The sequence below is a fragment of the Nothobranchius furzeri genome, chromosome 15 (genome assembly GCF_043380555.1).
Source record: "Nothobranchius furzeri strain GRZ-AD chromosome 15, NfurGRZ-RIMD1, whole genome shotgun sequence".
Lineage (NCBI taxonomy): Eukaryota > Metazoa > Chordata > Actinopteri > Cyprinodontiformes > Nothobranchiidae > Nothobranchius > Nothobranchius furzeri.
Window position 1 is genome coordinate 30,752,527 of NC_091755.1, and position 26,799 is coordinate 30,779,325.

Here is a 26,799-nt window from a genome sequence, read left to right on the forward strand (position 1 = left end):
TGTTTTTAAAAATCCAATGACTGTGGCTTAGAGGAGTTTATTTACCATTACAGCACAAATGCATGGCGCTTTTCTAGCCGCCACTGTAGCTTGAAAGAAGGCGGTTTCTGGCCGAATGACCCTGCTGCAAACCGAAGATAACAAACACGAACGTGCCGAGCTGCTGTCCTTTAATTCTTTATGCCTGATTCTTCTTTATTCTACCAGGAGGAACACAAAAGCTTGGCGTAAGAACTGAAGGGAGGGTTGAAAGAGGCTTCACAAACATTCTCTAATCACTGAGATTGAGTCAATAGCTGACCTCACTAGACCAGTTCTGGGACGTTTCTGGGAGGAGAAGATGAAATACGTTGGCTGGGTCCTCTCAGCCATTGTCCCTTTAAAGGCCTTTAAAGTTCATTCATTTCAACACATCTGCAGTGATCTCCATAAAAGAATGCCTTGTGGGTCGATCTTTGCGGAACACAAGCTCTGGCGCTCCTGTTTTCAGGAACTAAAGGTTAGCCAGAGCAAAGAAGAGCTGAAGACAGCAGGTTTTGCAGTTTCCTGATATTTGGAAATCTCATCTATGATTGGTTAACAGCAACATGACTCTACCACTGACTCTGCTTGTTCTTCAACGTTGATGTTTTATCTCCACAAATAACACAACCCTGGAGGGGTTCTGCTGTGCGGTGGAGTTGCTAATGCTAACAGGTAGCTTCTACTAGCCAAGACGCGATCTGCTCTCTCCTGGATGCTAAATCAACAACAGCCTTCCTCGTTACAAGTCAAGATGGACGACTCTGAGTGCAAGTTTTTAGTGTGACACACATCTGTCTGACTTTTCTAGTCCGTGAGTTTCCCCGCCAATTTTCTATTGGCGACTAATGCAGAAAATATGCGTAGAAGATTATTTCCTGCATTTGCCTGCATGTTAAACTCTGAGTGACTGATCATATTTAAAACATAACGAGTAAAAACAGTTTCTCAGTTAACTTGGTCTTTAAAGACTTTGGTCAACATAGCACCAAAGCGTCCACAGATGTAAACGGGCAGAAATCATGAAACATTTTATTCAGTTGAAGGTACGCCATATTTTACGCTGTTCAGTGGACGCATTAAGACAGCAGCTGTTTAATAGGGCTGTCGCGGTAACCGCAAAAATGAAATATCGCAATATGAAGAAACCCACCGCGCTGCATCATGGGCCACCGCGATTACTGAACTTGGTTCAACTCAGTGATGCATGTTGAGAAGGATGGCTGCACTGGTATCAAAACGAAACGTTACTTCGCTCCTTTGGGAGCACTTTGGTTTTCAGTACGTCAGCTGCTGCGCAGCCAGAGTCCTTGGCCGAGACAGAGCTGCCACCAGCGGCAAAAAAATAAAAAATAAAAAATAAAAACGCTCGGAGACCTGCTGAAGTCCCGGACAAGCGCTGCTTCTGCAACCGTCCTGAAGAGAGTTTGAGCCGAGCTGGAGCTCACTCGCTACCTGCAGGAGGAATGCATCAACCCTAAGAAACCCCCCTGACATGGTGGAGCAACAACCGGGAGAGATTCCCTTTGCTCGCCAGAGTCGCACGCAAGTACGTGTGCGTTAGTGCAACGAGCGCACCATCCGAGAGGGTTTTCAGTGTTGCTGGAAATGTTGCCACCCCTCTCAGATCCTCTCTCAAACCGTACATGGTTAACATGCTGGTTTTCCTTGTGGGCAACAAGGACGTGACCGAGCTATAAATCACCGTCATTCGTGTGTGTGAAAGTGAAATGCGCGCCCGGTACATGTAATTTTTTATGCTCGATTTTAAACAACTAAACAAAATGGGGACTTGTTTGTTATTTGTTAGATGCTGCAGCCAAATTTGCATTTAAAAGTTTAACCTTCTCCTGAATGTTGTTGTTTTTAAGTTCAGTCGGACTCCGACTGTCGGAGAAACAAACGTTACTGCGATCTGTGTTGTTACTGCCCTTTGATCTGCATTCAGTAAAGTGTTATAAAAGAAGGCAAGGCAATTTTTAACCTTTTTTAAATGTGTAAACATTATGTTTAGATAGTACTGCAATAAAAAAAGGGCTGCAATAATATCGCACACCGCAATATTAAGCCACCCTGAATCACCGCAGGAGGAATTCCTCAACCGCGACAGCCCTACTGTTTAACATAAAAAGTGGCATTCAATGACCAGAGGAAATGTTGCTTTTCATGACAGTCTGTAGGCGTCAACAAAGCGGCGTAACAAACAGCACTGTGGAAGGATTTCTGCCGGTGTCGGTACCAGATCTGCTCAAGCTGCCAGATTGGCTCAGGGTCCTGCGCCTGCTGATGACGTCACATTCTGGCAAATTCACTCAGATTTTGTTAATTAGTTCTTGTTTGTTACCACCTAAGTATTTTCTTTATAACTGTAATTTGTTAATAAAACACCATATTATCTTTGTTTTGTAAAGAATGTGAAACTGCATAAAACCAACATCAGACTGCCAAAAAAGACAACAGTTCTTATATGTGAAGCCATGTCTGTTCATATTAATGTGGAATGCGTCTGTATGTTTCCTTAGTTGTTATGTAAATGCATTCATTCATTCTTTCAAAATGTTGCTTGGTGTCTTATCAATAAAGTTTTTATATTTTATTTTGCCCCATTACATCAAAATCAGGAGCTTTTGAGGGTCACCGTTTATCAGTTGATATCTTTGCTTTTATTTTACATTTCCTTTGGAAATTCCAACATATTTTCTCGAAAAGTGTTGATTTTTGGACTACAGGACTTCAACCGCTAAGACTACAACTGTAAATTCATCTTGACCTATCAAAATCATCATTGTCAACATGCTAACGTAACTTTTACAAACGTGGTATCGTAACTTCCGTAAGTCTTACGTTCAGCCCCCGTAATTTGCAGATGCAGGACCCCGAGCAGATCTGGCTGCCCGAGCAGATCTGGTACCGACAACGCATCCTTTGGTGTTGACAGTTTAGAAATGGCGATTTTAAGGATGCGGTTTTGTTTTTCCTTCCATCTGCTTCACCAGCAACTCCTCCGATTTTACATGCCGGTTGTTTGACGACATCTACTGATTCCATTTCCTACCAGTTTATGAATGAATTTGCCCCCAAGTAGACTCTGCCAGGCCCTTTCAGAGTACATACTCCAAGCAAGTGCTCGTTTGGTTCCTGAAATGACCCAGAAAGTGGTTTTCCTCTTGAAACGGGTCTGGTTTGCTGACACCAAAACGGTTCAGAACCAGCCTCTCATTTTATCTTCAACCGTTTTTCTTTCTTTTTTCATTTTAGCCCTAGTGGAAAAGAAAGATTCATAGTTGTTTTTTATTTATTATTCGGAAACTAGAGCATCCTCACCTTCAGTTAAAGAGGTGCCCCAGACGACCTCAGCTCATCGCAGCACATGTTGAATCATTAATCTCGCTCTTATGCAACACCTTCTCCAGAGAAAACTGCTCACCGTTCATAGATGCTCTACAAGCATTAATCAAGTACCCTTTTTGCATTTTTTCACCCAGTCACTTGTGGACGCAGTGCATGAATGAAGGATAAAGAATTTGCATCACTGTGGGAGGTGTTTAAAAGTTCCTGCGAGGTGAATATTTAAGGATGTGAGTAGAAGTATTTGACTAGAGTGATGTTTTAAGGGTTTCTAACTAAAAATACACCAGAGACTGTTGCTATTGTGTGTCAATTATAGTGGTGAATGTGCTGTCATGCTATCAGTCCACTGGGCTGAGTGCTACACCTGTACAGCCTTTCACCTGCCTATCGCTGTAACGAGCAGTGCCTTGCCGCTGGCAGTGTGCCACAGTGAGCAATGCCTGCAGGGTGAACCGTAGGGGTTCATCCTGTCAAATCCAGTCACATCACTAAGCCAAAAACGATGAAGCCGCACCTGACCTTGGTTATTTATACGCTTCGTATCTCCCGAGAAAGGCAATAAAAGGGAAAGACTGAGTCCACCAAGGTCATAAAAATCTCCCCTGAGTCGATAAATGACTTCATTTTGGAATAAAGCCGTTTACGACATTTTATCCATGTTTTTGCATACTCACCATTTTTATCTGCTCGGCGAAAAATCTGCAATAAAAAGAAAAGAATCATATTTAGACGTTTGGGTTTTGGAGGACTTTCAAAAATGACAATTACAAGAAATTATAAGAACATGCACAATGTTTAGACTCATAGAGGAAGGGGAACATTCCTCATCTGGATCACCACGGAGACGTCTGAGGAAATGAAACGCTGACATTTACATGCACCCAAGAGAAGCTGATAACTTTCATGTTTTCTTGTCACCCCAGGCACCGAAAGCATTCCCACTGCTTTCAGATTTAGCTCCCAACTTCTGGTGTTAATCTGCACAAGCAGGAAGTGGCATGAATCTTAGCTGTGAACACATTTGGCCGGAAAATAACTCCTCGTATCTCAAGACGCAAAAAATTAAAAAAAATGAGTGTGTGAGTGGTGACATCAAAGTGTTCTTCATGTATTATTTTGAGCTTTAGCTGGTAGCTCCATCCTTCACAAGCGATGAGTAAATGGTTTGTTGTTTATATCAAAGTGTTGTGAAACATGTCCCACTTCAAAAACTCAAACGTGTTCTGCTCACTTTTATTTTGAACAGCATCTCTGCTTCAGATCTTAAACTATTAAAAAACAAACAATTCCTTAAAAATAAAAAGAAAACAGGATCATAAAACAATGTGTCCAAACGGCACCGTAAGCTCGAGTCTGAAAAGTAGCGTGGCAACAAATTGTCACAAAAACAAATCACAATGTGCAAGAAATAAAAACTCATAGAACAAAAAAAAGTTGACATTACAAATATTGCATAAAGAATAATGGTTTTTTGGTTTAGTTATAATTTTGTGAGAGTTTTAAGAGTTTGTTTATAATAAAATAACAATTATTGATTGATTTAGTCCTTTACCAGTGGTGCACCCAAGGGGAGACCGGCAGGAGCCATGGCCACCCCATTGGCCCCCCAGAAAGATACCTATGAGGCCAGAACAGTCTCAATAAGAATTAAGTCACACAACGTTTTCCACAAATGCACACGTTCATTCGGAAATCCACATTCTGTGTTTCACAAATATAATTCGGAGGAACACAAATGCACACGCTCATTCGGAAATTCACACTCTTTGACTCATAAATATAATGTGAAAAAATAAGTCACGCAACATTTTCCACAAATGCACACGCTAATTCTGAAGTTCACACTCTGTGGTTCACAAATATAATTTGTAAGAACACTTGTAATATAAACTCAGATCATACGAATTGCTGAACGTGCATTTACGAACAGCTTCTCATTTGTGAACCTTTCTGCGTTTGTGAATGAAATCTGTGTGGTGCATTCACGGACAGCTTCTCATTTGTGAACCTTCCTGCATTCGTGAGAGAAATCGGTGTGCTGAATTTTGAGACTCTCCTAACGTCGCAGGTCAACAAACGTCACCATTGGCTAATGAACCTGTCAATCAAATATATGCTTCTGCCAGGGCTGTGCGCTTTCAGCCAATGGCTCCTTATGTTACAGAACAGATCTGCTGTGCGCATAAGTCGGACACATTTTCCTGCATGTGTAGCTCGGGGGTGACGATGGATGAAGATATCGCGTTAGCGTTCATACTTGTTTAATTTTCAATTTTAATTCTGGTGCCTGTTAGCAGCTGAAACACATCATCACGTGCTTGTGGATATCAAATATCGAATATGAAAACATGACTGTAATAATAAGTAAAGGTTAGCAGCTGTAGCTTCAGTGTGCTCATAGGAAACATGACAAAAGAACACAAACCACATTTCTCTTTATGGCCTATATAGTTGTCATCATTAACGTTACATGATTTACAGAATACATGTGACCAACTAACATTTCATGTTCTACCACCGGATGTTTGGATCAAAATATGAACCAATCAGATCTTAGATCAGGTGAGAGCCAGGCGTTTCCCATCATGCCCAAGGTTTTGCAGCCAAGGGAGAACAACTGCAGCGCCTTGCTCCAAAATCTGCGGCCGCCTTGATCTCAAGTGGTTATCGTTGCCTACGTATGCATGACGTCAGAGCAAGTCGGCGTCAAGTCGGACACAAATCTAACCGGTTACATTACATTACCAACGCTCCACCATATGGGTGGCCTCTTAATAATCTTATTCAGAAAAATTATGCATTTTTACTAAGTGAAAGCAAACCCGTTAGGGGCAGAGACCTCTTGAAGCTCATATTAAACATTGTCTGCAGAGAAGGTAAGAGAAGCTAGTAAATCATCAGGCCTATTCCATGGGAGTGACTCTGAAAAGGAGCAAAAGCTCCAGCTCTTTATCTTGGCAGGTGTCTCTATTCTCCTGTGTTCAGGCTTTTGATTACATCAGTTACTTTTCCTTTTAATGAGCTGCATATATTTCTAACACAGCCTTCAGTGACATCAAGAAAAAACACTTTTTAATTGTAAAAGACATTATTCTCATTCTGAGAACAAATGAACAAACTGTGTGTGGGTATGTGTGTCCAGTTGCAACTTAACACAGACTCAGAAGCATAGAGAATCTTCTCACAACACCTAATCATCCCTTGATCAAAAAACCAGTAGATAGAATCTTGTCATGTTATTCCATTTAATAAGTAGATGGACGGAGGTATAGTACAAGTTTTCAAGTGTAATGAAGATGATCGCAGGGTAACACAGTTCCCCTTAAATGTTGAGCAAAAGTTATGAAACGAGACAGAATTCAAACAATAACATGTAAAAATAAATGGATCTCCTGATAAGTAGGTGCTTCACCTTTAAATGTTTTTATTAGAGCTGGATACACAGGAAGATGCATGTTACTAAACCAACTCTAGCAATGATAGCACATTTACATTTTGAAGAATTGTAGCATAGATGAAGTGAACAGCAGCCTTTTCAAATACATTCCTGGTCTAAAATAAATCAGGCTGACAAAGACTTTAAGGAAATACACAACTATAAATGAATTTAGAAATCTATTTTGGGGTCTATCCTTTAGCATTTCATATTTACAACGGCAAATCCCTTGAATAACAATATACAGTACATTAACCTTAAAATGGACCACTCCTTCACTTTTTAACTTCCTTCCTTCCTGTCTCTTTATTTTCTTTCTTCCTAACTCCCTACCTTCTCTCTCCTTCCTTCTTCACACATGTAATCATCTAGCCTCAAGTAAGTTCTCAACATACTGGACAGTGTGAAGATATATGTCCACTCCCAAAAGAGTCTGAATGTTTCAACGGATTAATGTTGTCCTGCAGTTCCAAAATTTCATGATCTGTAAGAGGACTGTCCAGTACAGGGACATTGATCCCAGGATGAGGTTCAGTCATGTATCCATTCTCCTCCCATTCAATCTCTGGTGTCGGTATACCCTGGAAAAGGAAAGTGTGTATGAGCATTGTGCATAATGAATCTCAAGAAAACACATTTAATAAAGCCCTATCATGACCTTTTAACAATTACTTAACATCAATGATTTCAGGCAGAACCTAGCATCTCCATTATTTCATAAATTATTATTTTTTTAATTAATGGGCTACTTTTATGTTAAAACAGCAGTGAGAATATCACATCTGGAAGGTCTAATGCCTTGCATTTTGAACTTGCAGATGTGTCATGACTTTGTAATGTCATGACATTATAGTTGAGTGTCCATTTCAGTAGAGGTGCACACAAACAGAACTGTAATTTCAACAGCCATTTTGTCTTGAATCCAAGAAGCATAGAGCAGAGGTAGATTATCAAAGTGTTGAACATTTGATTTTTAGTTAAGGATCAACTTGACATGTGATCAGTCATTTTAACAGAACATACATTTGCCCCTGGATCAGAAACAGGATTCAGAGCCTGGCCCAGATGCCACAGCTGATTTGGTGTCATGTTTTCCTCTGTCCTGATTGGATGGTTGTCCCACGCATCTCTAAAGACATCCAGGCTGGCCTGGATGCGAGACAAGAAAATATAGTGGCAACAAAACATGTGAAGGATGTTACTGATGTCGAGCAAGTCTTGGTCTTCCAGAGAGTGCAGGATGTAGTAATATAGACCAGTAACACTCATGAAGACATCACGCCAGAGGCGCTCGATCCTGGATTTGGAGGGGGATTAAATAAAAGAAAATTATAATATACACACACACATTTACATGTCCATACATCCGTTTTCAACTTGAGTTATCTTTTGAATGGTCGCAGGAGGACTGGTGCCTATCTCTAGCAGTCACAGTGTGAGACGAAGGGTGCACCCTGGGCAGGTCATCAACAGGCACAGGCACGCGCGCACAGACACAAAGCTTCCAAATTAGGTTAAACTCACCGTTGATTGTGTACACTTTTTCCTGCAATGAAGCTGTTGGTGTCAGTTCCACGAACTGAGAACATTAATTATGCAACACCTGCATTTTCTCCGCCATGATCTCCTCTCACCATGAAAAAAAAAACATTAGAATCTTGCTTCAAACATTTTTAATGCACATCTATAACAATCTACATCAATTTGAGTCTCACAGAAATTTCCTTATGTACCTTGCTACTAAGTGAGTAAACAATGTGGCATTATTAACCCTCTGCTGGGGAAATATTTTTTGAAAGAGGGAAATGTTTTTATAGGGGTCAAAACAATCAATTACCAAATGAAAGGTACAACAGCCATACAATAACATGTTAGATAATTAAATAAGTTAAGATCTGTGAAAACCAAAAATAGCAATTATCTTCTATGAAAATATCTCAGTTATTAACGTTCATGCTTTGGAGCAGAAAAAGTGCATGACAAATATTTCAAGCTCAGTTCGCTCCACTCTGATGGTCACCTGTTCCAGCCAGATACCTTCTTTCTAGGCGTTCAAAGTTGGAAACTCGCTGAGTAAACTGGGTGCTTAGAGGAGTATCTTCAGTTGTTTAAGACTGAGGGTAACGCTGCACACGCTGATTCGACTAGCATGGATGCTAATGATGTAAACATAAAAGAGGGCTTGCTTCGTCTCGCGCGCTAACGCCGCAAAGCACTGTGGGATTAGTAGTCTTATTAGCAAAATCGCCCGGCGGGCCAGTTTAATATTATATATTTGATATTTGATTTCGCGGGGCAAATAAAAATAGACCAAGGCCTTGAGTTTGACAACCGTGGCCTAAAAAATGGTACCTAGATACGCTAACTAAACAAATGTTCACTTGAGTTTAGCTTGATGTTAAACTAGATGAAGAATGGACCAGACTTCACGTAACGTCTGGACTGAATTTAACATAAAACATTTTACTTGATCATGAAGAACGCTTCTACTCATAATTGTATAACATTGCATAAATTACAACGAGGGAATAAGATAAAACTATTACTCACAGATCGTGACCGGTCCATCCTGCTCTGCCGTGTGAACTGCAATGCGCATGCGCACAGCAGATCTGTTCTGTGACATAAGGAGCCATATGATTGGCTGAAAGCGAACAGCCCTGGCAGAAGCATATATTTGATTGACAGGTTCATTAGCCAATGGTGACGTTTGTTGACCTGCGACGTTAGGAGAGTCTCAAAATTCAGCACACCGATTTCTCTCACGAATGCAGGAAGGTTCACAAATGAGAAGCTGTCCGTGAATGCACCACACAGATTTCACTCACAAACGCAGAAAGGTTCACAAATGAGAAGCTGTTCGTAAATGCACATTCAGCAATTCGCATGATCTGAGTTTATATTACAAGTGTTCTTACAAATTATATTTGTGAACCACAGAGTGTGAACTTCAGAATTAGCGTGCGCATTTGTGGAAAATGTTGCGTGACTTATTTTTTCACATTATATTTATGAGTCAAAGAGTGTGAATTTCCGAATGAGCGTGTGCATTTGTGTTCCTCCGAATTATATTTGTGAAACACAGAATGTGGATTTCCGAATGAACGTGTGCATTTGTGGAAAACGTTGTGTGACTTAATTCTTATTGAGACTGTTCTGGCCTCATAGATACCAGCCTCCTTCATATTCAGGTTCACACAAATCATTCACTCAGCATATATATATATATATATATATATATATATATATATATATATATATATATATACGCCACGGACGGCGTAGCTGTCCGTGGTGCTGCGCTGCTGCACAGGGAACGGTGCGCAGCACACCACTGGGCTTCAAAACGGCGGCGGCCGTAACAATGTCACTTAGGCTCACCATTGGGAAAGAAAAGCATAAATCTCAATAGTTTTTTTGGACGTTGTTGAAACAGCAACAGGCAAATGAAACTGTTTTAGAATTCTAAAATAACAGAATTTGAAACAACTAAAAATTTGTCTTTCTTCTGAAATATTTGCGTTTCACACATCCGAGGTAAATGTATTTGCTGCATAATTCTATTGAAAAAGAACGATGGAGCAATGCAGTGTGCGGCTACAAGATAAATATTCCCAAAGTTATCACATGGACCAATTTGGTGCCATCCCAAAATTTTCACTGGCCCCCCTGTGAAAATTATTCTGGGGGCGCCACTGCCCTTTACACCTATGAAATAAAAGCTAAATTATAAACCTGAAATGTCTTCTGTTTTTAAACAGTTCATCTAATTCCTGAATCTGTCTCTATAATGATCAAAAATCTCATTTTCGATCATGATTAAATTTTCATGTGAGAGTGGTGTGAAAATGTTCCAAATTGGGGTCAAAAACCACATAAACATAATGAAGATATATTAATTTTTTTCTTTTGTTTATTTTCTGCCTCATCTTTATTCCCAAAGTTGCAAACTGAGAGAACATCCTTTTACTGAAGTCAGACGCTGATTGCATCGTCCTTCATTTGAACTAGTCTCCACATTTACTGATGACAATTACAGCCTCTAAAACCATGCAGGGAGAACCTGTCACTGTGACTGTCTTGGACTAAACCTTGCAGAGGAGCCGGCGCTACTTTTAGCCATGTGGGAGCTGACAAGCTGGCATGATGGCATTTGGATAAAGGCAGGAAGCACCATTACTCTCACAAGCTCCGAGACCATTTTCTCAGAAAGCCAGTCGGAAGTTTGAAAACAGCCTGGAAAGTAAGCTGGGATGAACATTAACCAGTTGTTATTGAAGTTGGTCGTTGGTCGTAGGAAGCAAAGGACAATAAAGCTAAGTGTGGTTGGGTTTTAATTTTTTATATATATAATTCAGAATATATGATCTGTTAATTAATCACACAGGACAATTATAATCCCATTAAAATGTTAAATGGATCTTTTCTCAAGTATTTGATTTGCACCATTATGAGTTGGTCAATGGGCGTAATTAAACAGAGAGCAAGGGGGGGGAAAGCATCCAATAGATCCAATCACTCTGCAGCAGGAAGTAAAAAGCAGAAATTAGTCTCAGTTTCCTGTGAAGGACGACAAACACAAGTGAGTGTGTCTGCAAGATTCCTTATTGGAGATGTGTTCAGTGCAGCTCAATGGCATTATTTTTGGAGTGGGTATGTAATCACGACAACAAAGTCAGATAGGGTTTCTTTCAGTGAGACTATTCAGTTTATGCGTCTGCTAAACTAAAGGGAAATAACGCCCTCCAGCAGCCACTTGACATGAAGTAGTGAGAAGAAAAATTGCACGGTGGAGGTTGTACATTTTGATAGGTGAAATGGATGCTAAGTGCATTTAGACAAAATGCCTGGTGCAGCCTGATTTCCCTTTTGGTGAGAAAAACGAACTAAACTTGCCGCCAGCTGTAAGCAAAGATGTGAAATGATGCTGCAGCTTCAACTAATAACACACCAACAGCCACAAAGCACTGATTTTAGATCCTGCAGGAATGTGATGTTCTCAGTAATAACCCTTCAAGGAAATCAAGCTCAGCCGTATACCATTTCGAATGAATAATTAAAAATGTTTCTGCATAAAGAAAGCTGCTCTATTAGAGCGCCTTGAAGAAGAAGAGCATTTAAATAAATCATATTGTGTTTTTTAAAGGCATGATTTAGCTTTTTTGTTTGTTTCTTTTGAAAATCACTTCATTTAACTCACTTTTATAGGTAATAAATTGTAAGTTGCTTTGGATAAAAGCGTCTGCCTAATAAATAAATAACACTTTTAGATAAAAATTAGTGATTGTTCAGTTTTTTTCTTGGTGTTTTTGTGCACTCGCCTTCTTTAAATTAAGCTGTTGTACCAAAAACGTGAAGGGGTTGTGTTTTTAACACTCGTAACGAGAGGGATGGGGAATAAAGACACCCCGAATAGACGGACACAGGCAGAGCATGTTCTAGAGAATTCAGCTCAAATATGTGTGAGTACTTACATCCTTGAAGAGAGCGATGCCTTGGTTCTGGTTGTGGTTAAGCTGCTGCTGCTGCTTTCTCAGGTGTTCGTGTTTGGCGGACTGGAGACACATGGTGATCAGCTCCGTGCAGGCCAGCATCTTGCTGCTTCAGATGAAGAGGTTGTGGCTTTTTTACTGTTTTAGAAACGAGCGTCCGTGCCTCTGCGCTCCTGGAGAGGTTGTCCTTTTGGGCGAGGATGGTGGATGATGGAGATGATGCTGCTGGTTGTCCTGCGTGGTCAGAACCCTGCTGCTGCTGCCCTCTGTCTGCACGTCGGTGGATGCAGAAATGAGGAGGGGGGTCTTCTTCCTCACGACACCGATGCACATCAATGCTCCATCTGCTGCTGACTGGCAAACGGATGTTACGTCGAGATGCGTTCCACGTTGAAAACTGATCCCTTTTTAGCGACCCGATCGTGTTTTCTCTGTTAAAATGTACAAAATTTAGACGTAGAACGATAGAAATATTAGTTTATGATCTTCATGAAGTACCAAGTCTGTTAATGTATCATTTAGGCGTTCTTATTTTCATTCTCAGGGACGCAACCGCTATCGGAGGGGTATGCCGACCCCCCCCCCCCCCCCCCCCAACACCACCACCACCAAACCCAATTTTCCTATAACGTTTTTTTAAGTGCATTTAAAATATTGCTTGCACCCCACCAAAAAACACACATGAAAAAGGGTCAGAGGTGAAAAGGATATGTTCAACTACTCTAGGGGGGGGGGGGGGGGGGGGGGGGGGACAGAGGGTCACCTAGTCACTGACTTGCTTCTCAGTTACTAATTATATAATTTGAAGATACACAAATGGACACCTGCCTCCAAAATATTCAGAATGCTGCAGCTCGGTGTCTTACAAATACATTCAAATGCAATCACATGACTCCTACTGGCTGATTTGCAATGGCTACCTGTGCTCTTTTATGTCAAATTCAAGGTTTTCATTTTTGTCACGTCCAGGCCCATCTGTCCAGTATCAGTCCATATGATAAATGATAAATGACCCTGTGACGGAGTGCATTAGATATCATGTGGGGAGCAACCATTTTCTTACGCCGCCCCCAAACTTTGGAATGAGCTTCCTCTGCATGTGAGGCAGGCTCCATGTCTAGCTTGTTTTAAGTCCCTTCTTAAGGCCTGTCATTATCTTGCTTTTTAATGCCAATTTTACTGTAAATGTTTCATTAAATCACAATCAGAACAAGTATGATTTAAAATTTCCCTTTTGGTGCTCACATGGAAGCTTCCAGCATTGTTGCATCACCATTCTAACTCTGAATCACATGACCCTGATGTAGGGAGTCTCTAACCAAACTCAGCCTTTCTGCACCTCCCATAAACACCCCCCCATGGCCCCTTCAGGTTTGGGTCCACACGTCACCTCAGAGGGGTGGGAGCTCAGATGATTGCTTGATATACTTCATCAGCTGACAATCAAGAGCTGACGTTTCCTCGCCTTCTGTCCATTTGCCGTTCTGAAGTTCGTCCTCAGTGCAGGTCAACAGGTGAGTTTCCTGTTTTAATAAGTGATTTTTATTAATACAGTAGTAGTGATCGTAGTTGTAAAATTCTCTGTATTTCGAGGAAATGTAACTATTTTGGCTAAAAAAACAGCCGTTCTTTGTTTGTTGACTCAATATTAGCAGATGTATGCCTTCTTATGCTTGTTTTAGACACTTATAACACAATCAACAATAACAAAAATGATTAAAGTAGAAAACTGACGAACTGATGTTTTAATGGAGGTTTGAGAGAAAAAAACACAAGAAAAATCGTCCAGCCTCAAGAAAAAGCCACAAATGCTAAGAATTGCTTTATCAGCTGACCAGTTTTTGAAAAATAAAATTACACAAAGATAATGGTCACTAAAATGAACACAATAAGTTTGTCTGAATAATAGAATAAAATGTTCTTATTTCATGAGCAGGTAAAATAATTGTAATATTGAATCAGATGTCTTGTTTTCTCCCTGCTTCTATTTGCTTGAATATTTTTAACACAGAGATAAATAAAGAGTTAATAATCTGAAGAATGGTTTGAAGCTATGTCTGTGAAGACAGCTCTTGAGCACCTGCAGAGTGAAGATAAACTGCAGCGACCTGACACACCCACTAAGACAGCCCCTGCTCTCTGGAGCTAAACCGACCCACTATTATCTGTCCTGAAACATTTAGTCATCCTAGTTGGATGACGTGTTAGTTAAATGGTAAGGAGGCATGTATAAACTTCAGTTTAAAAAAACTGTGTTGGAAGTGTCTGATGATGTATTTGTACTCTGAGACATGACTTAGGCCACGTTCACATTTTGGATCAGTCCATACAAAAGTATGCTGGAGTGTTCGTTCTTTACACAATCAGACTAGTTACAGCAACACTCGTGTTTTTCTCTTGCATTCTTGCACTGTTGTTCACGTAAGATAATATTTGTTACACACTCCCATGTGCTGATTCACAGCTAAATAAAAATATGTCAGCAGATGCTCAGGTTACTTTTTGAATGCTATGCACCAGAGAGACCGGGCCTTTGCGTTACTGTGTCCTTTTCCTGTTTTTTCTATATAAATCACCTTAAAATCAAAGCTACCACCTAAACATCTTTATTCACTTTATCTACTATCCAAAGTAACAGCCAAAAGGTTTGAGGGAGTTTTTCTGTACGTCCCTCCCCTGGTGAAAAAGAACCGGGCCGGACAAAGGGTCCTCCCGGTCTGAAGTCAGCAATGGATCGGACTCTGCGGATCATAAAAAAACAACTAATGGTGCCGTAAAACCTGGTCTCCAGGCAAACAAGTGAGGGATCGGACGGACCTTGACATCCCCTTATACTTGGCTTTCAACCAGCCAGAAATTCTTGTAAAAATATAAAATTATCTTGATCAACAGTTTTTCAGGCTTTCTGAAGGTTTTTGGACTTTTCATTTCCATAGTTTTATGTCCAGTTTTTGTACCAACAATGAACGCACACACTGTGATAGTTTGTGGGAAAACAAAAAAATTACATCTCTTGCATCATCTGAAAGTTTTGTCTTTAAGAAATGGTGACGAAGAGGTGCATCATCTTTCTCATGTTGTGCGTGAAGTTTTCAGCACTTTGATGCTGCTACTATACTGTTATATGTGTCAAACGTGGGTTGTTCTTAGAGTTTTTACATGGATTTGACAAAAGAAATGGGAATAAATTGTGTCTAAATAAAAAGGTTAGTAAAAACAGACTTTTAATTGGCTTGTTAACTGGTGACATAGGAGCTTGTTTATGCTGGAATGATTCAAAGGTCAGATTCAACCTTGGCAAATAAAACTGGTCAGCCCACATCCAAGGTAACAGTGAAATATTTCCAGAAATCTGAAAAAAACTACAGATCAGTTTCAGGTTATGAAGGGCTGACTTCTTAATACCAAGCAAAGAAAGTATTTGTTTCAATAGATTCAACCTTCCCGTGTTTCTGTTCTCCACTCAGAGTAAGAACAGCTTCGTTATCATGGCCGCCTTCCTTCATCACTGTCCTTTCCTAAGATCTGCTCCAAAGCCAGCTTTAAGAAGAACAGGAGCTTCTTTGCTGTCTCTGGCAGACCAATGCCCCATCATCGCTCGTCAGATCTCTGTGAGCGGCCTGGCATCTCTGGAGAACAAAGTGACTTTGTCTTCCACTGAACCCAGTAGTTACCGACTACCCATTGTGGACCAAAAGAGGCTGTTTGCTCAAACTGCCACTCAGGTGGCCGTTTCTGCATCGAAGGGCTGCCCTTTTGTTGCCTCTCAGATTGGAATGGTCCAGGCAAGCCCTGAAGTACAAGAAGATGTCCAAGAAGGTACGCACCATGAGTAGTGAGATCTACAGATCCGTGATATCCAAAATAGCCACCTCTGAAAATATTTTGTCTCCTTTAGGTTTGATGACCTCCTTGTTGAAAGGTTTAAAAGAATCAGTGTTCCCAACATCCGATCAAACCAACACAGCCACCCACCACCTCAGAGACAACATGGGTAAGATCTAGTGGCCTCAATTACAAAAAAAGTCCCCCAAAAACTTCTGCAACTGATGTCCCCTCTATCCAATCTATCCTGCAGTTGGCCCCAGTTACAACTATGATCACTTCTTCATCGAGAAGATTGCTGAGAAAAAGAAGGACCACACTTACAGAGTCTTCAAGACGGTGAACAGAAGCGCCACAGCCTTCCCTCTGGCTGAGGATTACTCGGTTTCTGGACGAGGGGTCTCAGAAGTGTCAGTGTGGTGCAGCAACGACTACCTGGGAATGAGTCGCCACCCGAGGGTCCTCGATGCCATCAAGTAAGAACAGATGATCCAAAAATTTTCTAATTTTGGCCTTTATGGTCTCTAGAGTTGACGATTTGAAAATAATGTTTTCAGATGGATGAGTTGATGTTTTTTGTGAAGAAGAGATCTTGCTTTGAAGTTACAAAGTAGCTAAAACGAAGTTGTCAGATGAAGATGAGTCAGGCTCTAGAAAGGTTGGGTTTGCCAGAGAGGGATCTAGAATAATCTTTGAGCTTCTATTAGACAGGTTAGTGTAAAACGTTGCAACTTTGACATTACTTTAACTTTTCAAATAACAGACTGAGGTTGACTTAATCTCGTGTTAGCCTGCTAGCATTCTGTACACAAATAGTTAGCATGGTATCTGCTAACCGTTAGCTTAAAAGAATGCTAGCATATTACAACAGTTAACCCTTCTTTGTGTGACAGTGTGAGCATCCTTTCACAGTGTCCCGACTGATCATGCACCCTGGCTGCTTGGCCAAGGGGATGTCCCTTTGGCTAACTGGTTAGCGCGGGTGTCTGGGAATTGAATCCCACCCGGGCTCTCGTTTCTCCACCTTGCCACATTTGCCTCAAAGATAGCTTTGCAGCAAGTTAATTGAATCTATTAGTCTCTTATAATTCCTGTGTGGCAAGGTGGAGAATTGAGGGCCCGGGCGGGATTCGATCCCCAGATTCCCGGTAAAAAGTCATGCACGCTAACCAGTCAGCCAAAGGGACATCCCCGTGGCCAAGCAGCCAGGGCGCATGATCAATCGGGACACTGTGACAGGACGCCCACACTACAACACCTGCATTTAAAATCAGAAGAGCAGATTTTATATTTTTGGTTGTGGTTGTCTTTAGAGATGCTCTGGAGAACCATGGTGCAGGAGCAGGTGGGACCAGGAACATCTCTGGCACCAGTAACTTCCACGTGACTCTGGAGAAGGAGCTTGCCCAGCTTCACCAGAAAGATGCTGCTTTGGTGTTCTCCTCCTGCTTCGTGGCCAACGACTCAACCCTCTTCACTCTGGCTAAAATGCTTCCGGGTAAATATTGGTGGAAAATCCATATGAATGGATCCTGGTGAAAAATTATCCATGAAAGATTGGTTTTAAGAATCTGTAGAGGCCTTTCCACTGTAATCTTTTTTTAAAGCAGCAAAACTGGTGCTTCTCTGTTTTAAGAAATGTTTTCTCTGTCATCAGGTTGTGAGATCTACTCTGATGCAGGAAACCATGCATCCATGATTCAGGGTATTAGGAACAGCGGAGCCAAACGCTTCATTTTCCGTCACAACGACAGTCGACACCTGGAGGAACTGCTGCGACGCTCTGACCCAAACTCTCCAAAAATAGTGGCGTTTGAGACTGTGCACTCTATGGACGGTGAGTCCTCAGACATGACTAAAGTAGATGTTTGACCATTTCATTAGGACTTCACCCTCTAACTTGGGTCAACAGTCCGTTTAATTACTATGGCACACTATTTAAACACTTCTTCTTGTTGTCTGGGGGGTCCAGGTGGCATTTGCCCTCTGGAAGAGCTGTGTGACGTAGCCCACCGTTATGGAGCCCTGACGTTTGTGGATGAAGTTCACGCCGTGGGTCTGTATGGGGCCCACGGAGCCGGGGTGGGCGAAAGAGACAACATCATGAACAAGATAGACATAGTTTCTGGGACTTTAGGTGAGTCATGATTTTTTTATCGGTAGCAAAAACGTCAACCCATCCTGGATTATTTGGCTCACTTCTTTTCTTGTGAAGCCCACATCCAGCATGCATAGGTGGATATGGGCAAACCTTGCGGGTGCCAGCAGGGTTTGTCTGCGGTTTCCATGGTGGCCCCACAAGGATTTGCCCACATAGATTTTAACAGGCCCATGTATGAGTCATACCATCTGGGTCCCTCAGAAAGCCCATGTAAGTTTATGTGGGCAAACCCTGTTGGCACCTGTACAGTTTGCCCATACACATCCATATGGGGCTCACCTAGGCAGGCTCGCTAGGCCACTTGTGCTCAAACTGAAATGGTTCTAAAGCCAAAATTGCAACAATAATTCTACAAATACGAGTCTGCAGTTGGCTGAGTGAGAGCAGGACAGTAGTGAGTTTTCACCAGAGCAGAAGTGTTATCAGCTGGGTGTCGGTTCTCCTCCCTCTCTGGCTGCACCGATAAAACTCTCTAAATGAATTTTATTGCCGTGTGATCAAAAGACTTTACTAAACAATCCCTATAGACCAGAGCTGTGCAAACATTCCTAGATCAAGGCTAAAAACGTCAGGACAATGTAGCGACAAAAAAATATGTTTTTTTTATTTATTTTATGGTGATTTATTGCATTTTACTCCTCAAAATTCGTCTAAAATAAGCACAATAGGACAATTAACATAAAAATGCTTGGATGTGTCATTCTACATCAACAGCCTGGAGAAACAATTTATCATTGAAGAAATGCGGGGGTGGGGTGGGGGGTGGTGGTGGGGGGCAAACTGCCCCGGGGTGGACTTTGAATGCCTGCTGTATTCTAAAGCAGAATAACAACACAACTTTTTTCTGTTTAATTATTGCAGTCTAAATAATAAAAATAAAATCCATCTAAGCATTATAATAAAATATTAATATCATCTCAGATTTTTCAAGAAGTCGCAAGAATAAAAAAAAGAAAGTTAGAAATATTTGCAGAATGTGTAAAATAAAATATTAAGATTACAAATTATTAAGATAACATACATCAAACCCAACTAATACATTTAAAGGCTTGCTTGATTTTCCAGATTATTGTTTCTTTCTATTATTTAGAGAAATGTTTTAGAAAAAATAATTAAAATCTATTTTTGTACATTTTTTGTTAATGCTCGTTTTATCATTGCTTTACTGTCCCTGATGATGTCATGTAACCTTCCAGGTAAGGCCTTTGGCTGCGTTGGAGGCTACATCGCCAGCAGTGCCGCCCTGGTGGACACGGTGCGCTCCTACGCAGCCGGCTTCATCTTCACCACCGCTCTTCCTCCGATGGTCCTGGCGGGAGCTCTGGAGTCCGTCCGGGTCCTGAAGAGCGCCGAGGGCCAGGTGCTGCGTCGAGCCCACCAGAGGAATGTGAAACACATGAGGCAGCTGCTGATGGACAAAGGCCTGCCTGTGGTCAACTGTCCCAGCCACATCATCCCCATACGGGTACGACATCTACCCTCACTGAGATATTCTGAATTTTCTCTGGAAAATTTCATCACCAAAGACAAAATGGGATACTTTTGCAACTCTAATTTGGATTGAAGTTTTAGGATTGGCTCAGGTTTTTGGACACAGGCTGAATCTACTGGGTAAATAAATCCTCTCAGGTCTCAGTTATCCCCCTTTTTCCAGGTTGGGAATGCCGAGCTGAACACTAAGGTGTGTGACATCCTCCTGGAGAGACACAACATCTACGTCCAGGCCATTAACTACCCCACGGTGCCTCGTGGTGAGGAGCTGCTGCGTCTGGCTCCGTCTCCCCATCACGATCCTGACATGATGGACCACTTTGCGGGTGAGTGTGGGAGTCGTTAGAGGTCAGAGCTGAGCTAGTAAACATTTTATAAATGTTAAATAAACACACAGCAGGAGGCTCATGTTAGAAAATGTGAGGAATTTTATTAAAGTCAGCACAAAATCTTAAAGCTCTTTAGGGATTGTTATTAAAAATGAGATAACTGTCTGTTTCCCTCAGGTAAGCTGGTGGAGGTGTGGCAGGAAGTGGGTCTGCCACTCAACAGCCCGGCTACGGTTTCCTGCACCTTCTGCGACCGCCCGCTGCACTTTGACCTCATGAGTGAGTGGGAGAAGTCCTACTTCGGCAACATGGAGCCGCAGTACATCACCGTGCTAGCTTAGCTCCAGACCACTGCACTGATGATGCAAACAGTAGAAGCTTAATTCCTCAGGGAGCATTTCTGCACAGGCATTGTGTTTAAATACTCGTTCCCAGGCTAGATTTGAGTATTTATAGATGCTTTTTCTGTACTCCAGCATTCTGAAGTGTGTTTTCTGCCACAATAATAATTAAAGAAATGCCTCTTGCATTTTCAAAGCACGAAACCTGCACATTTGACACTTTCTTAAATATCATATCGATGTGTGATAGTGTGAGATAAAACATTCAGTGATTTTTAAGGTGTTGATAGGCTGTTTTTAATATTAGATTCATTATTTATATAATAAAAAGGATCTGAATGTGCTGTTTTGATTAAAAGACACTGGTTTGATTCAAAACATGATTACACGTAAGGGCCGCGTCTTGGTTCTGCAGCCCCCACTAGTGGCCATCCACTAGTTGACGATACACGGGATGGCCACTTCTCGTTTGACTCTGGCTCTCAGTCTGCGCAGCTCTGCGTTTTCTCCGTCCACAGTCAGTCCAGATTCGATCAGCGTCCACGCTTTAGTGAGCTGCTGTTCTCCGTAGTGCTGCAGCGCCCCTCGTAGAAAACACTCAGCCAGGTGCGGCCCCCCCAGACCAGCCTCCACACACTGAATGGTCTGATCCCGGTGGAGGTTCAGGGCTTGGGTGAAGTCCTCCAGAGCGGCTCCCTCTTTAGAGCAGAGCACCAAGCTGCGACCTCGCCGACACAGATCCTCCGCCCGGATTTTTGGGTCATCAGAACCGCTCGCACGGCCATGTCCCTGGATGACTTTGTCCAGGTCAGATATGGCCCGCTCATGTAGGCCCAGCTGTGCAAAGCAGGCAGCCCGCTGGCGGAGATACTGGGGTTTGAGGTGGCCCTCTGCTTGTACCGCCACGGTCAGGAGCGCCAGGGCCTGGTCCCACTGGCCACAGAGCGACACGCTGCTGGCCTCCTGCACTGCCGCCTGTCACAGTGAAGGTTTTTGGTGAGGACACGTTACATTCGCATAACAAAGATATTTTAAACATGAAGTAGTCCTCTCATTGACATGCAGATTAAAGCACTTCTGTGTCAGCTGCATCTCAGACTCTTGCACGTAGGTTTCACCTGAGCGGTGCACTTTCGATGATTAAATGGGAGCAGAGCCAGCAGGAAGTCCAGGATGGGTAAATCTTTCTCACTCAGTTTGCTGAGCCTGCGAGCGGCGCTGCAGTAGTTCTGCTGCCAGGCCTCCATCACCCCCAGCCGAGCCTGAGCCACCGCGTCTCTTGGCTCTTGGCCAAATACCTGGCACAGGTGAGCTCCTGCTGCCGTACGTTCTCCTGGAGAGCGCCAACCAGAACACAAGCTTGTTAAGATGAGTTAAAATGTTCTCTACCAGGCCGGAACCCTCACCTCCTTCTTATTTAACTTTTAGAAACATTTAATCTCAAAGCTCCCGTCTCACCTTTAGCCAGAAGTGTGTCCACGTACAGAAGGTGCCACAGTGGGTCTCTGCTGTCGGTCCTCATCAAAGCTCCACTAACTATAAAAGCATCCTTCAGCTGCTCTTCGTGGCAGGGAACCGGATTGGTGACCACAGCGTCTGACAGGCTGTTGCGACAGAACTGGTGCAGCCAATCACAGAGGAGCGTCCGTGCTCGGTCCTTGAGTGACAGGATCTCTTTGACGACCGCATCGGCTCGTATCTGGAGAGCGGCGAGGATATCGTGGACGCTCTCCTGAGTCAGTGCACAAGTTAAAACTCAATTTATTTTCATGTGAATGATTTGTTTAACTCGATAATAGATGTTTGCTGTGACCTGATCCAATTGTTTATTATTTAAAAAAATTGTTTATTGATTTTATTATTTTATTATGTTATTTTTTATTAATTAAGAGCTTCTGAGAACAAATAATAAAAATGAGGTATTTTTTATTTTAGTGCTGTCAGACTGACTGGCAAAGCGAAAACTATGACTGTTGCGTTTGTTTTTCTTCAGTTTTACAACCAGTATTACGTCGTTTTCTAACAGTGATGGTGTGATATGTTCTGCTATTAAGGATGAAGTTTAATCTGTTTTATTTTCTGCATTACATTATTTACTCAAGCATAGATCATTCCTGTAGAAGTTCGGGCTAATTAGGTGTGCTGTAAGGTACCTTTTGCTGATTCAGCATGAGGTACGTAAATCCTCGTCCACACAGGGCCTGCATGTGCTTTGGACGCTCCTTCAAAATGGCACTAAAATCAAATATGGCTGTCTTTCGCTGGCCCAGTAACACGTAACACCTAGCTCTCTCCAGCAGGGAGTCAGCTGCTCCACCACCTTAAAAAACAAGAACTTCTTTTTTATTATTATTGAATTACTTTTACTTTCTTCTACCCTAATTTGTATTTAAAAGTGTTCATTACCAGAGGCCATAACAGCGATGGATAAATACGCCACGGCCTCCCTGACAGAGCCTTCTTCTTTCGAGGCGTTCAGGATGTGTTTTGCTGCTGAGTGACAACGCCCCTGCAGAAGAGCTCGATCTCTCTCCTGAGCCACGAGCAGCAGGCTGCGCAGGCAGCTGGTGTCACCGCACACAATCAGCTTCTTTAGCAGCTGCAGGCAAAAGAAGAGACCAACCTGAGTTATTTCTCATTGTCGAAGCTTTAAACTCAGGAACTAATGTATTTGTGATCTGAGTGTTTACTGACATGAAAACAGTGATTTATTATTTATTTATTTTTGCTTAATTGGGGCAACAGAATTGACAGAGCTTCTATTAAACATAAACAAAATTCCAACATCTTTTGGCCTCTTGTTTATTTAAGTCTGCAAAGGAAATGAAGTAGATCAAATTTCTTACACACAAAGCCGTACCTGATTGGTGTCATAGTGAAAGCCTCGGTGCAGCTGCAGAAGAGCAAGACGAGCCAGGATGGGAGCCCGGAGGTTGGGGGTCCCCGCGGCCAGCAGCAGCCTGTAGGCCTCCTCCACCCGGCCGAGCTGGTACAGGGCATCTGCTGCGAGGATCTGAGGCCCATCGGAACTGGGCTGGAGCTCCATGAGCAGCGAGGCCAGGGCCTGGACACCAGCAGGAGTCCTGATGTATGAAGCAGGTAAAAGTGATTAGTCGAGAAAAAATAAAAATTACTAGGACACATTATATGTATTTTTTTTTATTAGTTTTAAGTGAAAATGTCAACAAACATGTAAGAAGAACCCTACCCCGATCTGTGGTCGTCTCTCTTCGATTGGGCTTCACCTGAACTGGACTTCTCCTCCAGCATGACTCGCCCCTGCTCCAGCAGAACGGTCACCAGCAGCCCTCGATAGTTCCATGGCACCAGGCAGCGGACCGTCAGCGCTGTTTCCTGAGGATGCAGCCTGCTGGCTGTCACATAGTCAAGAGCTGTGAGATAATTAAAGCCACCGATGACACGCAGGAGGCCCCTGCCACAAAGGGCCCGCACACAGCTGGATGGGTGAGGAGCGTTGTGTTCAATCACAGACTGGAAGTCCTCTAGCGCCCCTTTATGGTCACCTGAGAGCAGACGTGCATACCCACAGAGGACCTGGACTGTGTTTTCATAGCTGTGCTGTCCTTGGGCAGCAGCTAGCTGGCTACAGATAGAGAGAGCCTCTTTGTGCTCCCCTCTAAGGAGGAGGCAGTCGGTCAGCCGCACCCGCAGCTCTCTACCTCCTCCACCAGGTTCTAAATGGCAAAGAGTCCGTAATGCAGCTATCACGGGGTCAAGGAGTTCAACTCCTTCAGTGGATCGCAGCTCTGCACGGCTAAGCACCCTCTCCCTGAACCCAGACAAACCTCGCTCCGCCTGCTGACGGAGATGGTTTCGAGCAGCCAGTCCAGTGCCACAATCAGTGAAGAGTTTTTGGAAGTAAATACGGGCAGAGGCAGGATGGATCTCAAATGCTTCCTCCAGATCTCTGCACTCCTCTGCTGTTTTCCCACCTGCCGACAGGCAGGCGGCTGCTCTGCTGGCTAGGAGCCTGGTTCTCCTCTCAGGACTCTCTACTGCGGCCGTGGAGCTTTGCGAGGTTTTCTGACAATCGCCCTGGTTTAAGAGAGCAGAGTAGACCTCTGAGCTGTCCACAAACCTGCCTGTTAAAAACAAAAATGCTGCTTGAAGTTCTTGAATGTCTTTGTCGTCAGGCGACAGAGCCAATAAGAACTCAATAGCTGCTGAGGAGTCCTCTACATCCATTTTGTTAGTCTCTTTTGAGGTCTCTGTCCACTTATGGTCCAGTCCCAGACAGGGAAATGTTTGCATTAATTTGTCGGTAAAGGCCTTTTTTATTTTGGGTAGGTGTGCAGTTTGCCTTTTCTGAACCAGTTCAACTGTTTCCTGTTTGTTCCTTTGGTACGTTTGAAGGTAAAGCCTCAGGCCCTGCCAGCTGTGACGCTGTGAGAACAAACAGGCCAAGGCTCGAGTTACCTCCAACAACACACGCATCCTCCCTTTTGGGTGAGGGCCACGTTTGCTTTCAAGGAGAGACGTGCAGCGGGCAAAAATCTCCTCGCAGTTACGTCCGTCGCTCCGGAGAAGAGTTTCCATTTTGAAAACGGTGGCTGTCAGATTGTTGGGGCGCAGCGTGGAGAGGAAAACAGCTGTGAGACCGTTATGGAGATTCTCTTTGGGCGGGTTGTCCCCATTGCTGTCCAGCCAGCCTTCGAGAGTAGCGATCACCTTTTCACAGCTGGACGTGTCCAGGCTCTTCATGTGGGACACGGCTAAAGTGGCATGAGTCCTGAAGGCAGACATGTAGAAGGAAGTGGCCTTTTCCAGGTCTCCGACCTGAAGAAACTTGTCCCCATCTGCACACAGCTCAGCTAGTCGAACCAAAGCAGTCATGATCAGACAGCAGCCCTCCCTCTTGTTTCATCTCCTCGGCTCGCAGCTCAGCGCATACCTGTTAAAAAGTGACAATATTTAGTTTAACAACAAAAATGTACAAACAATGTTTAGCGTAAAATGATTTATTTTCATTGTACGCAAGTTGTTCCATGATACAAGTACATGTGCATGAGAACCTGAATGTCAACTCTTGTACCTTATTAGCTGGGAAGTCCCTTTCTTTCAGTCTGGTTGTTTTCAGTAGCAACATTTTCAAAGACTTTCGTGTTTTGAGTCATTACATTACAAGAAATGTTTGTTGTTGATGCATTTTCCACTATGTTTATTTGAACCTGCAGGAATACTGTTAAAACCAGTGTATTTTAAAGCGATACACAACATTTTCATAAAACCTATTACTTCTGTTGACAATCTATTTCTAATATCAGACTAAAATGAGCGCTTTTTGAAGAAACAGACATGTGGTTATATATGAAAATGAAAAAGGATCTAAAAACATGACGTGAATCTATTTTTCTTCATGTTTGGCCCACTGTGGAGCCGTCTGATGTTTGTTTTTGCCTCTGCTATGAAATTTTAAGCAACTTTTGCATTACCATTGAGTCAAGCAAGTTTGACAAACCATATATTAAACCTGCAGAACAATAAAATGGGGAATGGTTGATTTTAAACTCCATAGATAAAGGCATTTTATTTATATTTAGCACGTTTTTATGCAAATATTTTGTTAAAAATTTTACAAAACATCTCAAAAATCAGAAAAAGCTGCAACGATACGATTGCAAAACCGATAGTTTATTATTTACCACAATTAATTACCGCAGTTTGTAATAGCAGCAGAATAAAAAGGAGTTTTGTTTACGTGTTAAATATGTTTTAGCGCCCCCATGTGGTCTTTTCGTGGCTATTGTTAAAAGTCTGTTTTAGCTTTTCTCTGCGACATTAAAAAACGAGTCATTTAGAAGTGAAAAATCTCTAAAAGCTGCTTTAATTCAGATTATATGTGTTTTAATCAACATAAACGTGTTCAGGACCGACAACGTGTGCCTTTTTTGGTCATTTCATCCGCTTAGGATTCGGGGTTGCCATGACAGCACGAGTCAGCTCGGTCAGCTCAAATAGCAGGAACCACTTCCTTACTTACTACTACGTACGTGTTAGACACACTGACACAAAAACTACAAGAGGGCAGAAAGTAACTGACCGCGATAAGCTTCACATGACGGTAAAGCGCTCCTGGCTCTGCCTCCTTGCTTCTCTTAACGGCAACGAGGCGAGCTCGAGGCGAGCGGAGTTGTTCTGGCAAGAGCGGCGTGGTTGCCAATGGAAACCACGCAAACGCTCGCGCTCACAGGAAGAACGCTGAAAGATCTCCATATCTGTTTTTTGTGGTACCACGAAAAATGTCGATTACATCTATCCTTTGTGTTTCAGGAGGAAATAAATAAACTTTTACAACAGAGTTCTGGTTGAATATGTTCAAATTCTGCTTCTT

General features: G+C 42.6%; 3 protein-coding genes across 3 annotated transcripts in view; 1 reads left to right on the top strand and 2 right to left on the bottom strand.

The window, feature by feature from the left end:
• The window catches only part of LOC107390721 (N-terminal EF-hand calcium-binding protein 1), a 29,057-nt gene extending 16,194 nt beyond the window's left edge, over positions 1–12,863 (bottom strand). The window contains exons 1-2 of the mRNA XM_015967590.3: positions 12,283–12,863; positions 4,047–4,071 (exon numbers count right to left, since the gene is read on the bottom strand). Coding sequence (XP_015823076.1) covers positions 4,047–4,071; positions 12,283–12,402 — 145 coding nt within the window. The 5' untranslated portion in view covers positions 12,403–12,863. The remainder of the gene's footprint in view (positions 1–4,046; positions 4,072–12,282) is intronic.
• Positions 12,864–13,657: 794 nt separating this feature from the next.
• Positions 13,658–20,651, top strand: alas2 (aminolevulinate, delta-, synthase 2). Its single transcript, XM_015967589.3, has 10 exons — positions 13,658–13,814; positions 15,768–16,119; positions 16,199–16,294; positions 16,379–16,601; positions 17,439–17,623; positions 17,783–17,962; positions 18,098–18,262; positions 19,483–19,751; positions 19,941–20,103; positions 20,284–20,651. The coding sequence occupies exons 2-10, from the start codon at positions 15,789–15,791 to the stop codon at positions 20,445–20,447; spliced, it is 1,776 nt and encodes a 591-aa protein (XP_015823075.3). The 5' UTR covers positions 13,658–13,814; positions 15,768–15,788; the 3' UTR covers positions 20,448–20,651.
• A 219-nt stretch (positions 20,652–20,870) lies between these two features.
• ttc34 (tetratricopeptide repeat domain 34) lies at positions 20,871–26,644 on the bottom strand. The gene is made up of 8 exons (XM_070544580.1): positions 26,509–26,644; positions 23,656–25,359; positions 23,308–23,530; positions 22,854–23,046; positions 22,601–22,767; positions 21,906–22,179; positions 21,533–21,780; positions 20,871–21,422 (listed from the first exon to the last, which is right to left on the bottom strand). The coding sequence occupies exons 2-8, from the start codon at positions 25,299–25,301 to the stop codon at positions 20,883–20,885; spliced, it is 3,291 nt and encodes a 1,096-aa protein (XP_070400681.1). The 5' UTR covers positions 25,302–25,359; positions 26,509–26,644; the 3' UTR covers positions 20,871–20,882.
• Positions 26,645–26,799: the final 155 nt, after the last annotated feature.

Excerpts from the sequence above, each read along its gene's own strand:
- ttc34 (XM_070544580.1), bottom strand. The coding sequence starts at position 25,301 with ATGACTGCTTTGGTTCGACTAGCTGAGCTGTGTGCAGATGGGGACAAG. Across the intron at positions 22,768-22,853 it reads CATCGCTGTTATGGCCTCTG|GTGGTGGAGCAGCTGACTCC; the intron begins GTAATGAACACT and ends TTGTTTTTTAAG. Across the intron at positions 21,781-21,905 it reads GGACACACTTCTGGCTAAAG|GAGAACGTACGGCAGCAGGA; the intron begins GTGAGACGGGAG and ends GGCGCTCTCCAG.
- alas2 (XM_015967589.3), top strand. The coding sequence starts at position 15,789 with ATGGCCGCCTTCCTTCATCACTGTCCTTTCCTAAGATCTGCTCCAAAG. Across the intron at positions 17,963-18,097 it reads GACTGTGCACTCTATGGACG|GTGGCATTTGCCCTCTGGAA; the intron begins GTGAGTCCTCAG and ends TGGGGGGTCCAG. Across the intron at positions 19,752-19,940 it reads GCCACATCATCCCCATACGG|GTTGGGAATGCCGAGCTGAA; the intron begins GTACGACATCTA and ends CCCTTTTTCCAG.